The sequence below is a fragment of the Hemiscyllium ocellatum genome, chromosome 9 (assembly GCF_020745735.1).
Source record: "Hemiscyllium ocellatum isolate sHemOce1 chromosome 9, sHemOce1.pat.X.cur, whole genome shotgun sequence".
Lineage (NCBI taxonomy): Eukaryota > Metazoa > Chordata > Chondrichthyes > Orectolobiformes > Hemiscylliidae > Hemiscyllium > Hemiscyllium ocellatum.
In genome coordinates this window covers 28,617,277-28,631,897 of record NC_083409.1, presented here as the reverse complement: position 1 = coordinate 28,631,897, position 14,621 = coordinate 28,617,277, and the positions used below count along the sequence as shown (strand labels likewise).

The 14,621-nt window shown below is 41.1% G+C and overlaps 2 protein-coding genes across 5 annotated transcripts in view; one reads left to right on the top strand and one right to left on the bottom strand.

The window, feature by feature from the left end:
• Positions 1 to 14,621, top strand: part of ralgps2 (Ral GEF with PH domain and SH3 binding motif 2) — a 431,788-nt gene that overhangs the window by 322,897 nt on the left and 94,270 nt on the right. The gene's annotated exons all lie outside the window — the stretch shown is intronic.
• The window catches only part of angptl1a (angiopoietin-like 1a), a 79,715-nt gene that overhangs the window by 55,152 nt on the left and 9,942 nt on the right, over positions 1 to 14,621 (bottom strand). Inside the window, exon 2 of the mRNA XM_060830100.1 lies at positions 1,523 to 2,408. Coding sequence (XP_060686083.1) covers positions 1,523 to 2,357 — 835 coding nt within the window. The 5' untranslated portion in view covers positions 2,358 to 2,408. The remainder of the gene's footprint in view (positions 1 to 1,522; positions 2,409 to 14,621) is intronic.

Here is a 14,621-nt window from a genome sequence, read left to right as displayed (position 1 = left end):
GTTACTTGTCACAAACGTTCCAGCTTCTAACATGTTCTTATCGTCATAGTATTTATGTGGTTGTCCCAGTCAGTTTCTAGTTAATCTTATACTGTCAAGATGTTGATAGTGGAAGATTTCGTGATGGTAATGCCATTATTTATTAAGCAATGACAATTAGTGTCTATTATTGGAAATAGACATTGACACAGTTATTGCCAGGCATTTGTGTGGCTGAATATACATCAGTGACCTCCATTGAAATCATTGTAAGGACCTGAAGGTACCATACTATTAAGAAAGGGAGAAAACGTTGAGCTGGCACAATCATTTATAATCCCGTTTTTAATGGTATGATGAATAATAATTACTGGCAAAAGACCTCACAAATAGTGCATATTGAATTTTTCAAATGTTGAGTTTAATTTCCTTCTGAAATATTTTTTGAAATGTAATTTTTTAAAAAACTCATTTTGTCTCTTTTTATCTGTTTCTTAATCACAGCTTTCAATCATTTTCTCTGTTTTGATTCTGTACGTCATTTAAATTGATTTGTATTTCCTGTAGTCCTTGGTCTGCATGTCTCATGTCTGGTTGTAGAGCCTCAATGTTCCTTGAACTGTTCATTCACCAAAAGTTCTCTGTAGAGGTCACTGCATTGGATCAAATGTCCTATGACAGCGAGCCTGCACTCAAAAACTCGGCAAAGTCTCGATGGGTGGCCGTGAGTGAAATGAACAGCAGACATTATTCCTTCATTGCTGACTGAAAAGCCGGTTAAATACCTTATTCATGACAGTATCAATGATTTCTTGCTGCTTCCACAATAAAATCGCATGCAAGATAACCAGAAGTGGCAATAAGGAAACTTGTTTACTTTTTAATTTTTCAAAAGATTTTCTTCAAGATATTACTTAATAGCAAAAAGCACATAGCTAGCAGTGAGTTATGTAAACATTAATATGATGCTCAAACTTTGTACTTGAAGTCCATTTCTGTATGATAACACATAGTTGAAGCCTGATGGTGAACTGTTGATATCTTTGTGCTTATAATTTGTCTGTCATACAGCACATAAATTATTATTCTTTGTTTGAAAGTTTGACTGAAAGCATTCTGATTTGTAATCGCGTTATTATCAGGGATAACATCTTTTTTCTGTTCTTCAAAATTTTGTTTGTTTAAATTCTACTATTTGTGCCCATCAAAAATAAAATTGAATGCAATGCAATGCAATTTTTAAGTTAACCAATGATCAAAGCTATAATGACAAACATTTCAGCTTCAACAAAATTGTCCTTTCTCACAATTGATCACCATTGAAAAATATGATTAATTTGTGTCGAGAGGAATGAAAGTTAATATGATTTGAATTAACTGAAATGCTATTTCGAAAGATATTTAGGAAATTAACTATGACCTCTAAGTGGAATAATTAGTGTGACAAAAGAACTTGTAGCAGCAGTTTTGAAAGCTGGAAATATTGCATCACTTGATAATCTTGCATTAATAACATCACATTATTTTAATTTTGCAAACATACCATCTAACTCCTCAGTAACTGGTGATTCTGTAATGGTAGCAGTTGTAGGAGAAGGTTCATGTGAAGGAGCTCTTGAGCGAAGCCCTCGTTCCCGTGCAATTGCGGGATTTTGATCCCTCTGTATTTCATTACTGCCGAATAAATTGGTCTGGTATTGCCTGCTGCGAGGAATGGATTGTGGTACAACTTGCACGAGAGGTGGTGGTTCGTAGTCCTTTGGAGTAAGACTACGTATGCATTCTTGTTCTAATTTAGTTATGATCACAGATTGATTATTAACAAGAGAAGACAATACTGCATACTTCTGTTCCAGTTGTCTGTATCTAGTAGCCATTCGCAGAATCTCAGCTGTAGAATTCAAAATTTTGTTTTCTAGCTGAGAGAATTCCAGCGAATTGTCCCTTTTGCGAATAATTTCATGCAAGAGCTGCATGTAAAGCTGTGTTACACGTGAGTTCATATTCCGACTTTCCTTCCGTAGCAGTTTCACCTCATTCACTATTCCTCCGTCCACTTCCACTAACAGCTGAAGGTTTTCAATTTGCCTCTTCTGTTTGGACATAATCTCCTTCAGCTCTTCCATATCCATTTTACTTAGCCCATTGTTGTCTGTATCTGGATTCTTTGAACTTACACAGATAGGACCTGTTATCCTTTGATGTGGGACCAAGAAAGTGTAAGAACATTTGTTGCTGATATCAGGTGAACGCCTGTATCGATTATGAGCAACAGTATGCATTTCAGTCTTGCTTTCGACATGGAGTTGTTGTCTCTTTCCTTCTGCAGGCATGCGACTAATTAGCAGCAGGCACAAAGTCCAGATGAGTGAGTTCATGTTGGCTTGGAGAAAGCCGAGAGGAAATCTCTGGTCTCCAAGAAAGTTATTCTGTAAAACAAGAGTTGGTATTAAGTGCATAGTGCATGGCGCCATGCAAATAAAAGAGAGCCGTTGAATTAATCATGATCAACTATTTTCCAAACTCATTGGTATATAATTGCATGCAATCACACAACATTTTGAAATGTTTTTTAAAATTTGCTTTAAACAGTATCCCTTGATATTATTAATGCGGTAACTTTGCAAAGTTTGGTTAATACGACTGAAAATAGGTGTTAATAAGCATTTTAAATCAATTTCAGTCAGCACGCTTCTGCCTGACCTAATGTTAAATGACTGAAAATTACTTTTAAATGTAAACAGTATTTTGAGTGATATTAGAACCTTTTCCAATGTACTTTATTTGTGGCTTTGTTTCTAAAAGATGTGGCTTTATTTTTAGAGTCTTTTTGTAAACCTAGAAAGGAATGCTTAACTTGGATAAATGAATGTTAATGATTTTTAATAATAAATTCCTGGGAAAGGTATGGTCTGAATGTTTCAGTTGCAGCCTGTGTGCTACAACAAATGTTCTTTCAAATACCAGTTCAGAAAGCAACTCATAATGTTCAGTATGTGTATTTGTTCTTTCCAGTAAATAGGAGTTGCTCGTGGCTGATTTATAGTTTGCTAATAACAGTCCAAATTAATGTTTTCATTACAGCCTCATATTTAATCAATGGGCTTAAACATGCCCAGTTCAGAGACACTTATTGTGAATTGCAGACATGATTAGTTCTTTTCCATGCTTCAACTTTGTTTCAAATTTGGAGGATTCATTTTTTAAATAACATTTATTTCCCTCATTACGATTGGATACTACAGTCATTAACCCGTGCAATCACTTGTTATTATTTTGAAAATGTTTTCTAAATAAGATTTTACTGTAATACCATTTGTAAGAAATGCAAAAGCTTAAATTGGGGGAAACGTGTATGATTTGTGTTTAAAATACTTTGGTATTAGTCAAGGGTGCATTAGTCAGGGGTGAATATAGGGTAGGGGAAATGGGTCTGAGTGGGATTACTCTTCAGAGGGTCGGTGTGGACTTGTTGGGCTAAAGGGCCTGTTTCCACACTGTTGGGATTCTGTGATTCTATGAATGCTGACATTAAGTTGATATCAAAAGATAAATCTGTGAATATTATTCTGTTAGAAATAAAGATAGTCAGTGGATGTCATCAGGAATACAAGTAATAGTGATCAGTACTTGTTTATTTGCTTCAATAGAAGATTGAATATGGAAGGATGGACCTGCATCATGTAATGATTTTGAAATGATCAGACAAAGCAATTGTAGCAGATAGGATAAAAATGAGTTGGTCTGTTGGTCAGAACTGCATTGGAATTATGGTGGGCCTGTGAGTTTGATGATTGCATGAAAATCCAGGACACTTTGTGTTAATCTGTGTTTAGGATTAGGATATTCTTAACCTGTCTTGAGTAATAGTTCATATTCCTAATTTCAGTTGATTATATACAATTAGATAGTATATAGTTGGATAAATTCAGTTTCATATCCAGTAATTTTCATTTGGTGAAGTATCAGCAGTAGAGGAGGATTGAATTTTCCCAAATATTTGCTGGCTGCTGTGAAGGATAAACATTTCCTTTTTTGTAAAATCATAATGTTTACATATTTCTTCCTTGAAACTATTGAGGCCAAATTTATTCCTGTAAGTACCATCAGTAACAGAAAAGTAGTAGCACTCAACTGAATGCAATGTGACAAATCAAGCCTAAAACCCCAAATTCCTCATAGCTTGAACAAATAAGTTTACTTAAATCTCAAAAATGACTGGTTGGCATTATCTACTGGCAATCAATTCAGTGTGCCACATTGGTCTTCTAATCTTGTTTTTGGCAAAATGACAGCAGCATGATGTTGCCATGATGTGCATCATGCTCTGTTTCTTTCATTTCAGAGTTGAGCATAAGATGAAGGCATAATTAATACTATTCATTTAAAAAGGAAATGTAAAAGGAATTAAAGTCACGATAGTTTCAAAAGACCTGAACTTCCAAAGAGTAATTTTCCTGCAGAATAAATACCTTTTCCTCTAACATACAATCACTGATAAAGTTTTAAAAATGATTTAAATGCAGCAGTTGACTCTTGCAATCATTTATGAATTGGTATTTAAAACAGTTAATTTCAAACTGAATGCATTTCTAAATGTTCTGTTGTGATGGTGAGTAATGGATTTCATATAGTAGTGGCTTTATTCTTTGCATCTTTTCCAATGTACTCAAAATATCTATAGGGTAAATTAATTTTGTTCTTAAGCTTTCTATTTTCAATATAGGATCAGGTTTTGCTTAAAAACTAAAATATGGATAAAACATGCCATTTTTAAAATGCTGTTTGACCAAATAAAAGCTATAAGTTGAATTGCGAGGTTCTAACAACATCTTTGTGAAAATGATCTCGAATATTGACCTTCTGTCAAATTTTCATGTTGCTTCATTTGCATATTTATTTCCCTTTAATTACTGTATTTAGTATTAAATAATTAAATTGCATTAATATTCTTTGAACCATGGGATTCATGACACCCGATCAGTCTGTCTGGCTCAGAATGTAAACGAGTATGTTCAGAATCTAACTTCAGATCAAGAGTTCTTTTAGGAGATTCTAAAAAAAGTAATGCAGGTAGTTCTGGGATAACATATGTTTCGGCAGCGCGATTTGGCTATAATATCGCTGAAGAATTAGGGAACGGTATTTTTGACAATGCTTGCCTGCTTTGGCAGTAGCGCAGTTCAAGTGTGGATTGCTTCACGTGCTGCATCCTGTGTATGCGCTGATTTCCAAGCTGTTCTGTGCATGCAGTGTCCGCGCCCTTCTGTGCACATGTCAGTGTTTGCACATTTCTTGCATACGCAATGTCAGTGCTTGTCTTTCTACTGTTCTACGACTGCGCTGATAGCTGCACCAAAGTCTCCACCCATTTCTGCATATGCATGATGTCAGCCGTGGTCTTGGTGCCATACCACACATGCGTCAAGGTCAGCTGCTGACAGAGCAACTTTCTGTCAGAAATACTATACAGAGAGCAGCTTTCTTACATTTTTTAAGTGTACAGTTTAAATTTAGTTTTGTTTCATTAATAAATATGATTTCAACCTTCATTCAGGCTATGCTATACTTTGCATTAAGCTTTTGGGTGATTTTTGAGCAATCATGAGTGATCATTTTTGCTGCTCTGTCCCCTAATCTCACTTCTCTCATCGACCCATTATTTTATTAAGCAATTTTCTATTAACCAAGGTTTTGGTGGAATGCAAATATGGCGTTATAGGAGAACTACCTGTATTTCTGTATTTTTATTATTCCTTTCTCTCTGAATGTAACATTGCTTTCTCTTTGCCTCTCATCTTTTATTGAATCGGACTGAGAGTTTTGATCTCTCTAATTCACTCTTCTCACTCCTCCTTCTAGTTTATTGGGGCAGCACAGTGGCTCAGTGGTTAGCCCTGCTGCCTCACCACCAGGGACCTGGGTTCAATTCCAGCTTTGGGTGACTGTCTGTGTGAAGTTTGCACATTCTCCCCGTGTCTGCGTTGGTTTTCTCCAGGTGCTTCAGTTTCCTCACACAATCACAAAGGTGTGCAAGTTAGCTTTATGTGCTAAATTGCCCATAATGTCCAGGGATGTGTAGGCTAGGTGCATTGGTTGGGGGTAAATATAAGGTAGGGGAATAGGTCTGGGTGAGTTACTCTCCGGAGGATTGGTGTGGACTTGTTGGACCGAAGGGCCTGTTTCCACGCTGTTGGAATTCTAATTCTTTAGGAATTCTAATTCTATTTTCTCAATCCTGAAATCTCATAGGTAAGGGCAGTGCATTATTTCAGTTATTCACCAAGATCCTATATCACCTGTTGGCTTTGTTGCATTGTTATTAATCCACACTTGCAGCAACTTAGAAAAGAGAGAAAAAAACTTTTGACTGCACAGAGAAATCGAATTAACATAGAACACCAAGAGAAGCAATACCTGACCCATAATGTATTTTGAATGGCTACTGATAACTTGCCATGAACAACTTCTTGATTTTAAATTATCCTGATGGCTTCAAAATATCTTTATTTGTTAACCTAAAAGTATTCAAAATTGCTGCAATAGAGAATGATTACAACTGTTTCACAAAAATAGAAACTAGCCAGAAGGGAACAGTCTTTGGGAATGAAAGATTCTCATGTTGTAGGTATTGCATTTTATTTAGAACTCCTGATCCTAACTCTGTCATTGTATGGAGGTAACAAGCCAAAATTGGCTGTTTCCATTCAAGGAGAGAAGGACAATCAGAGGAAAAGGGTGAGAAGTCCTGCTTTATGTGACTTCTTGCAAGGATTTGCAAGGAAGCATGGGTGGGAGTTAAGAACAGAGTTCCAAGACATGTTTTCAGTGTTGGCACAAAAAAATCTCTTGAAAGGAAAGAAGGGACAGAGAAGGAGAATTGGATTATGAAAAAATGTGTTTTGTGGGTTTGTTTTATAACATTCTATGTGTCCCTTGGCTCATTATATATTTTTAATAGAAAATATTTTAAAATGAAATCCCAGTACTTTAATAAACTTGGATAATATGTGCTCAGTATTATTTTAAGATCAGGAGATCTTTTCTATAATAAAAAGACGGCATCTCTAAATTACGTTGAGTATGTCCCTTTACACTGAACTAGGAAATGCCTGCAACTATTAGTAGTTTATTTATGCTTAAAGTAACTACTTGTAAATCATGCAGCGTTCAGGGATTTGTAACTATCTTATTTTAACATCGTATGTTAGATTCTTTCAAAGACAACCTCTGTGCATTCAGTAAATTAAAGACTAACACTATGGTCACAACAGTAAACGGATCACTTTGAAGACTACCTGCTGTACAATGGTGGAATGAACCTTCTTAAAGAATACAACATAGACAGTATTTCCTTTTGTGGTGATGTTTGCCACAACCATTCCAATATTCGTTGATTAGCATAGACGAAAAAAAATTGGATAACAGTATGTGTTGTTCTGATCTGTTACAAATTTGCACTGGAATGTGCTTGCATTTATATTGGGTCTTTGACCACACCGGACATCCCAAAGTGCCTTACAGCCATTGAACCTTTGAATTATAGTCACCGTTGTTCTTTAGAAACCATGGAAGCCATTTTACATGCAGCAGGACTGCACAAACTGCAGTGTGATTGGCAGCCAATAATGTGCTTTTTTTAGTGATGTTGTTTGAAGGAAAAATATTGAACTGTATGTTCGATACTATGGGGAGCTTCACCTATCTTCCTTGAATACTACCATGAGATGTTTTACATCCAACCAAGTGGGCAGATTGGCTCCTGTAGCAGTGTAGTGCTGCTTTTCCCTTTGGAATGCTCTACAACCATTCAGTGACATTCTTGACCAGGGAGGCAACACACCACCCTGGAGTCACATCTGCAGCCACAGAAATGCCTGTAGGTAATTTTCATGCTGTACATGACAACAGGAGCCATTTCTAATTCAGTGAATTCTGAGCAGGTCAAACCAACACTTGCTCTGTAACTCCAAGAAGAAACTGAAATGAGTTTTCTGGCATTGTTATAAACATTTTGAACAAGGCACCAATATGACCCACGGAGGGTAGAGCTGCAGAGTAAGAAGATTCATCTTGAATTGAACTGGACATCACATCCTGGAGATGGGTCTGAGTCCTCAAGGATATTTAGGGAGCAGAAGGAGCTTTCGTGCTCTACGCCAACCCTAAAACGGTCTTACGGTTATGTGACAATGCTGCTCCTTTGACAAGGTTATTCTGTCCTTGGTTTTTTTTTGAGAGGGGCATTAATGCAGAAGCTCCGGTGTGCCTAGTTTGGAAGGGTTTTAGGGCCAGTTTGATAGCTTACAGATACTGCCTAAGGCAAAAGGCTTTCAAGTTTAAAAAAAACTTGGACAATTAAAGGGAAGTGGCCAGTTCTCCCAGCTCAATATTTCTCTGGTTTGGCTTGGTTTTAGCAAGCAAGTTCAGTTTTTTGAGGCTGCTGGTCAAAGAAACAGTTCCGTGCTGATCGTCCCTCTCTCTGGCATCTCACCTGTAAGAACCTGTGTTTGATTTTATCTTTTTTGCCAAGAGGGTGCCTTTGGGGATGTTGCAAGTATTTGGAACAGATTCATTAAATCTGGGTGGAGCGGATCGATGGGAAGGAAGATTGACAGGTGGGACAGGTCGTGAGCATGATGCTGAACTGGAAATTTGGAACTGTGGTAAGGTGGGTGAGGGGATATGAAGGAAGTCCACATTCATGTCCTGGCGTTGAAGGGTTCCGAGGTGGAAGATGAGGCGTTCTTCCTCCAGGTATTAGGTGGTGAGGTCGTGGCAGTGGAGGATGCTCAGGACCTGCATGGCCTCGGCCTCGGGAGGGGGAGTTGAAATGTTCGGCCATGGGGCTGTGGGGTTGATTGGTGCGGGTGTCATGGAGATGTTCCCTAAAGCTCTCTGCGAAAAGGCGTCCAGTTCCCCCATGTAAAGGAGACTGCATCAGGTGCAACAGATGCAATAAATGACATTTGTGGAAGTTCAGGTGAAACTTTGGATGTGGAGGGCTCCTTTGGGACCTTGAATGGAGGTGCAGGGGGGAGGTGTGGGTGCAGGTTTCGCAATTCCTGTGGTGGCAGGGTAGGGTGGGTTGTTGGGGAGTGTGGACCTGACCAAGTAGTGACAGAGGGAACGGTCTTTACGGAACGCGGATAGGGGTGGGGAGGGAAAGATATCCCTCATGGTGGGGTCCATTTGTAAGTGGCGGAAATGTCAGCGGATGATGATATGGTTTATGCAGAGTTTGGTGGAGTGGAAGGTGAGGACTGGGGGGGTTTGGTCCTTGTTGCGGTTGGAGGTTAGGGTTTGAGGGCAGAGGTGCGGGACGTGGATGAGATGTGTTGGAGGGCATCTTCAACCACATGGGAGGGGAAATTATATAGCCTTTAAAGAAGGAGGCCATCTGGTGTGTTCTGTGGTGGAACTGGTCCCCCTGGCAGCAGATATGGCAGAGGCAGAGGAATTAGGAATACGAGATAGCATTTTTGCAGGAGGTAGGTTGGGAATAGGTGTAATCCAGCTAGCTGTGGGAGTCGGTGGGTTTGTAAAAAATGTTGGTGTTGAGTCGGTCATCGTTCATGGAGATGGAGAGGTCCAGGAAGGGGAGGGAGGTGTCAGAGATGGCCCAGGTGAATTTAAGGTCGGGCGGAATGTGTTGGTGAAATTGATGAACTGCTCAACCGCCTCGTGTGAGCACGAAATGACGCCGATGCAGTATCACTGTAGCGGAGGAAAAGGTGGGGAGTGGTGACGGTGTAACTACGGAAGATGGACTGTCCTACGTAGCTAGCTGAAAATGTGTTGCTGGTCAAAGCACAGCAGGCTAGGCAGCATCTCAGGAATAGAGAATTCGACATTTCGAGCATAAGCCCTTGCACGAAACGTCGAATTCTCTATTCCTGAGATGCTGCCTGGCCTGCTGTGCTTTGACCAGCAACACATTTTCAGCTGTGATCTCTAGCATCTGCAGACCTCATTTTTTACTGTCCTACATAGCTAGCTAAGAGACAGGCATAGCTTGAGGCCATGCGAATGCCTATGGCTACCCCTTTCATCTGGAGGAAGTGGGAGGTTTCAAAAGAGAAATTGTTGAGGATGAGGTCCAGTTCAGCCAAACGAATGAGAGGTTAGTGAAAGGGTACTGGTGGGGACATCGGGAGAGAAAGAAACCGAAGGCTTGGAGGCCCTGGTCATGGCGGAGGGAGGTGTAGAGGGTGGATGTCCATGATCGCGATAATATGTTGGGGGCCGGGGAAATGGAAGTCTTGGAGGAGGTGGAGGGTGTGGGTGGTGTCCCGAACATATGTGGGGAATTCTTGGATTGGGGGGGATAGGACAGTATTGAGGTAGGTGGAGATGAGTTCGGTGAGGCAGGAGCAGGCTAAGACAGTGGGTTGGCCAGTGTAGTTAGGCTTGTGGATCTTGGTAATGAGGTAGATCAGGCGATGCAGGTTCCCAAACTGAGGTTGGAAGCTGTGGGTGGGAAATCCCCTGAGGTGATGGGGTTAGGTATTGTTTGGCAGATGTTGGTTTGGTGAAGGGGGTGGTGAGGTCATGGTTGAGGGGGTGGAAGGAGGAGGTGTCTTTGAGTTGGCGCCTGGCTTCAGCAGTGTAGAGGTCGGTGCCCCAAACTACACTACACCCACTTTGTCCGTTGGTTTGATGGTGAGGTTGGGATTGGAGCAGAGGGAGTGGAGGGCTGAGCGTTGTGAGGGTAAGAAGTTGGAGTGGGGCAGGGGAATAGATGGGTTGAGGCAGTTAATGTCCCGGCGGCCGTTGGAAATGAAGAGATCGAGGGCGGTTAATAGACTGGCATGGGGTATCTAGGTGGATGGAGCGTGTTGGAGGCGGGTAAAGGGGTTCTTGGAGGGTGGGCAAGAATTTTGATTGAAAAAGTAAGCTCAGAGGCAGTGGAAGAAGTGTTCGACATCACGACACGTATTGGATTTGTTGATGCGTGGACAGAGGGGGATGAAGGTGTAAGGCCTTTGCTGAGGATTAATCGTTTGCCTTCAGTAAGGGGGAGGTTTGGGGGGATAGTGAAAACATGGCAGGGCTGGGAGCTAGGACCTGGTATAGGTGTGGAGCTGGGAGTCGGGGCAGAGACTGTGACTGGAGTGGGCGTAGTGGTAGGGGGAATGGGGAGTGGGATCATTTGCAGAGGTGATGCCACCCTCAGGGTTCTGGGAGGGAGCAGGGATTGTGACACTGGGATCCGTGGGCGAGGGGGGAAGGAGGGAGCATGCTGGCAGTGTGCAGGTAAGTGGCGGTGGGGGCGGATGTCGCGGAACACGTGACGTCAGTGATGACATGGGAGCGGAAGTGATGAAAGGCGTGGTGGAGGTGAAGTCATTAGGGGTGCCGTGATGGGGGTGGAAGTTGCATGGTGTCGGGGGTGATGTGGGGCTGGAAGTGATGTCAGAGGGAGCAGAAGTGGCTGCGGCAAAGGCAATGGGGGGAGTGCGCAGAGGTGTATTCTTGATCGGGCCTTACGTTGGTCCCAGCGGTGGCGGGTCTTGTGGCAGCGATTGGTAGTCCGGCAGTTTTGGCGACTGTTGTCTGGCTGGAGGTCGCGAAGGTGGCATGAGTGGCCGTGGCTGCAAGCTGCCAGTCAGTGAGAGCGGAAGTGATGTCATTGATCACCGCGGTGATGGTGGCTGTCCTGCCTTGTGACTGATGGCAGCAGAGCAGCTCCGGAGGTTGGGGGAAGCTTCTGGAATGTTCGAGGAGTGTTGGTTATTGTGGTGGGGAGAGCACTGGAGTTTAGCACAGTGAGGTGTGATTTCATTGAAGTGTAGAAGATCCTGAACGTTCTTGACAAGGTGGACTTGGAAAGGATGCTTCATGTTGTGAGTCAGTCTAGAACATTGTTTTAAGATTAAGGGTCACCCTTTTCAGAAGAAATGTGGGAAAATTCTTTCTCTTAGGGTTGTGTGATTTCTGTACTCTGCCTCAGAAGGATCATGGACTCATAGGTGTTTACAATACACATGGAGACCACTCAGTCCATTGTGCCTCTACCAGTCAACAAAGATCTGCCTGTACTAATATCATTTCGCTCTTGGCCCTTAGACCTAAAGGTGATGTCAATACAAGTTAATGTCATAAACACTGCTTAACTGCTATAATAATGTTTAACTCGACTACCTTTTCAGGAATTAAGTTCCAATCTCCCACCACATCTGAGGGAAAGAGAATATCTCTCCTCAACTCTTCTTTTAGCCTTCCATCTCTTAGCTTATTATTGCCTCTTGTTATTGACCCCTCTACTAATGAAAATAATGGCTTCCAATGCACTCTATCTATGCCTCTCATTAACATAGAAATATAGAAATAAACAAGAGTAAGCCATTCGACCCCTTGAAACCAGCTCCACCATTCATTATGATCAGAACTCAATAGCCTAATCCTGCTCTCTCCTTATATCTTTTGATTCTTTTAGCCATAGGAGTTGTATATACCTCCTACTTGAAAACACACGATGTTTTCCTTCAGCCACTTTCTGTGGCAGTAAATTCAACAAACTCACCACTCTCTGGTGAAGAAATGTATCTTCAACTCAGTCCTAAAGGGTTTACACCTTGTCCTTAAACAATGTATAGGAGTTGAGACATTATGTTCAGGTTCTACAGGACATTGGTGAGACCTCATCTGGAGTACTGTGTCTAGCTCTGGTCTCCCTGCTCTAGGAAGGATATTATTAAGCCGGGGACGGTCAGAAGAGATTTACCAGGATCTTGCCAGGAATGGAGAGTTTGACTTATAAGGAGAGTTTGGAGGCTCAGACGTTTTTTCATTGTCGCATAGAAGATGGATCGGGACAGTCAGGTCAGGTCAGGTCAGGTCAGGAGTGAGTAAGGGTTTAGTGGAGAAGTTGAGTTGAGAGGGTGTCAAGTGAGAGAGGTGACCTTATAGAGGTTTAAGAAATATAGATAACGTGAATGCCAGATGTCTTTTCCCTAGGGTCTGGGATCTCAAGATTCATGGACATATTTTTAAGGTGAGAGAAGAAAGATTTAAAAAAGATGAGGGGCAACCTTTTTTTTAAACATAGTGCTTTGTGTGTGGAATGAACTTCCAGAGGCAATGGTGGGTGTGGGTACAGTTACAATGTTTAAAATTCATTTAGATAAGTATATGAATAAGAAATGGTTGGAGGGGTATGGGCCAAGTGCAAGCAGGTGGGACTAGTTTAGTTTGGGATTATGGTCAGCATGTCGAAAAGTGTGTCATTGGAAAAAGTACAGTAGGTCAGGCGGCATCGGAGGTGCAAGAAAGTCAATGTTTCGGGCACAAGTCCTGGTGAACGATGCTACCTGACCTGCTGTGCTTTATCCAGGGCTACACTTTTCGATTTTGACTCTCCAGCTTCTGCAGTCCTCACTTTCTCCTATTATGGTCAGTGTGGACTAGTTAGACCGAAGGGTCTGCTTCCATGCTGTATGACTCAAGCAATTTTGACTTGAAAGATGCTACCAAACCTCTGCTACTCACTTAACAATTACAAAATGGTACCATCAGACCAGCATACATTCAATGTCGAGCAAGCTGGAAGCATTAACAGTTTCTGAAATAATTATTTTAAAATTATTACTTTTCCATCCCACCCCTTTGCTTGGCCAAAGGGATGGATTGGAAAAGTGAATAGTTTTTGCTTGGCCAATGTTAATACCTGGGGTGACACTGAAATTATGATCCCTTATTTTAATCCCTGTCCACGTCACTCACTATATATTATGTACTGAAAAATATTCAAGTTCTACAGTTTTAAATTTTAGTTTAAGTGTGAACTGGTTAAGGCAATGAAAAGGATCTCCTAAAGAAACAGGATCAGATTGCATACAAGGGAACTGCTTTTCTAATTTGCTGTTACATAGTTCTTTTGTGGCCTGTATTGTACTTTTGGTGCTGTAAATGTTGCTATTCTGTTCATTGTCAATACTGCACTTCAATTTCCGCAGTTAATGCCCTTTTTTTTGCAACTTTGACGGTCTTCAATTGTAACATTTCTGATTTTGCATGGGTATTGCAGAGACAAACACAAGGTGTGAAGCAGTACAACTTTACTTACCTAAGTGTCTACTATGGATGTTGCAAAAAGTAAATTGAAGGCTATTTTTAATTTTTCTGATTTTAGAAGTCAGTTAAAACATCTAATTATTCATCTCATTTATTTCTGTTATTAATTACTTTTACTGTGAAATGATAACTGCTTTAATCATTGCAAGTATGTGCTAAATACATTTTTAAATTTCAAATACAAATCTGAATCTTTTGATAAGGACAGAATTCTTATTAGATTAGATTACTTACAGTGTGGAGAAGGCCCTTTGACCCAACAAGTCCACACCAACCCTCCGAAGAGCAACCCACCCAGAACCATACCACTTCACCTAACACTACGGGCAATTAGCATGGCCAATTCACCTAACCTGCACATCTTTGGACTGAGGGAGGAAAGCGGAGCACCCAGAGGAGACCCACGCAGACACGGGGAGAATGTGCAAACTCCACACAGACAGTTGCCCGAGGCAGGAATTGAACCCAGATCTCTGGTGCTGTGAGGCAGCAGTACTAACCACTGTGCCACCGCTTATCTCTGACTTTAGCAAAGGAATATGCACTTGCCTTCCTGCAATTTTTCT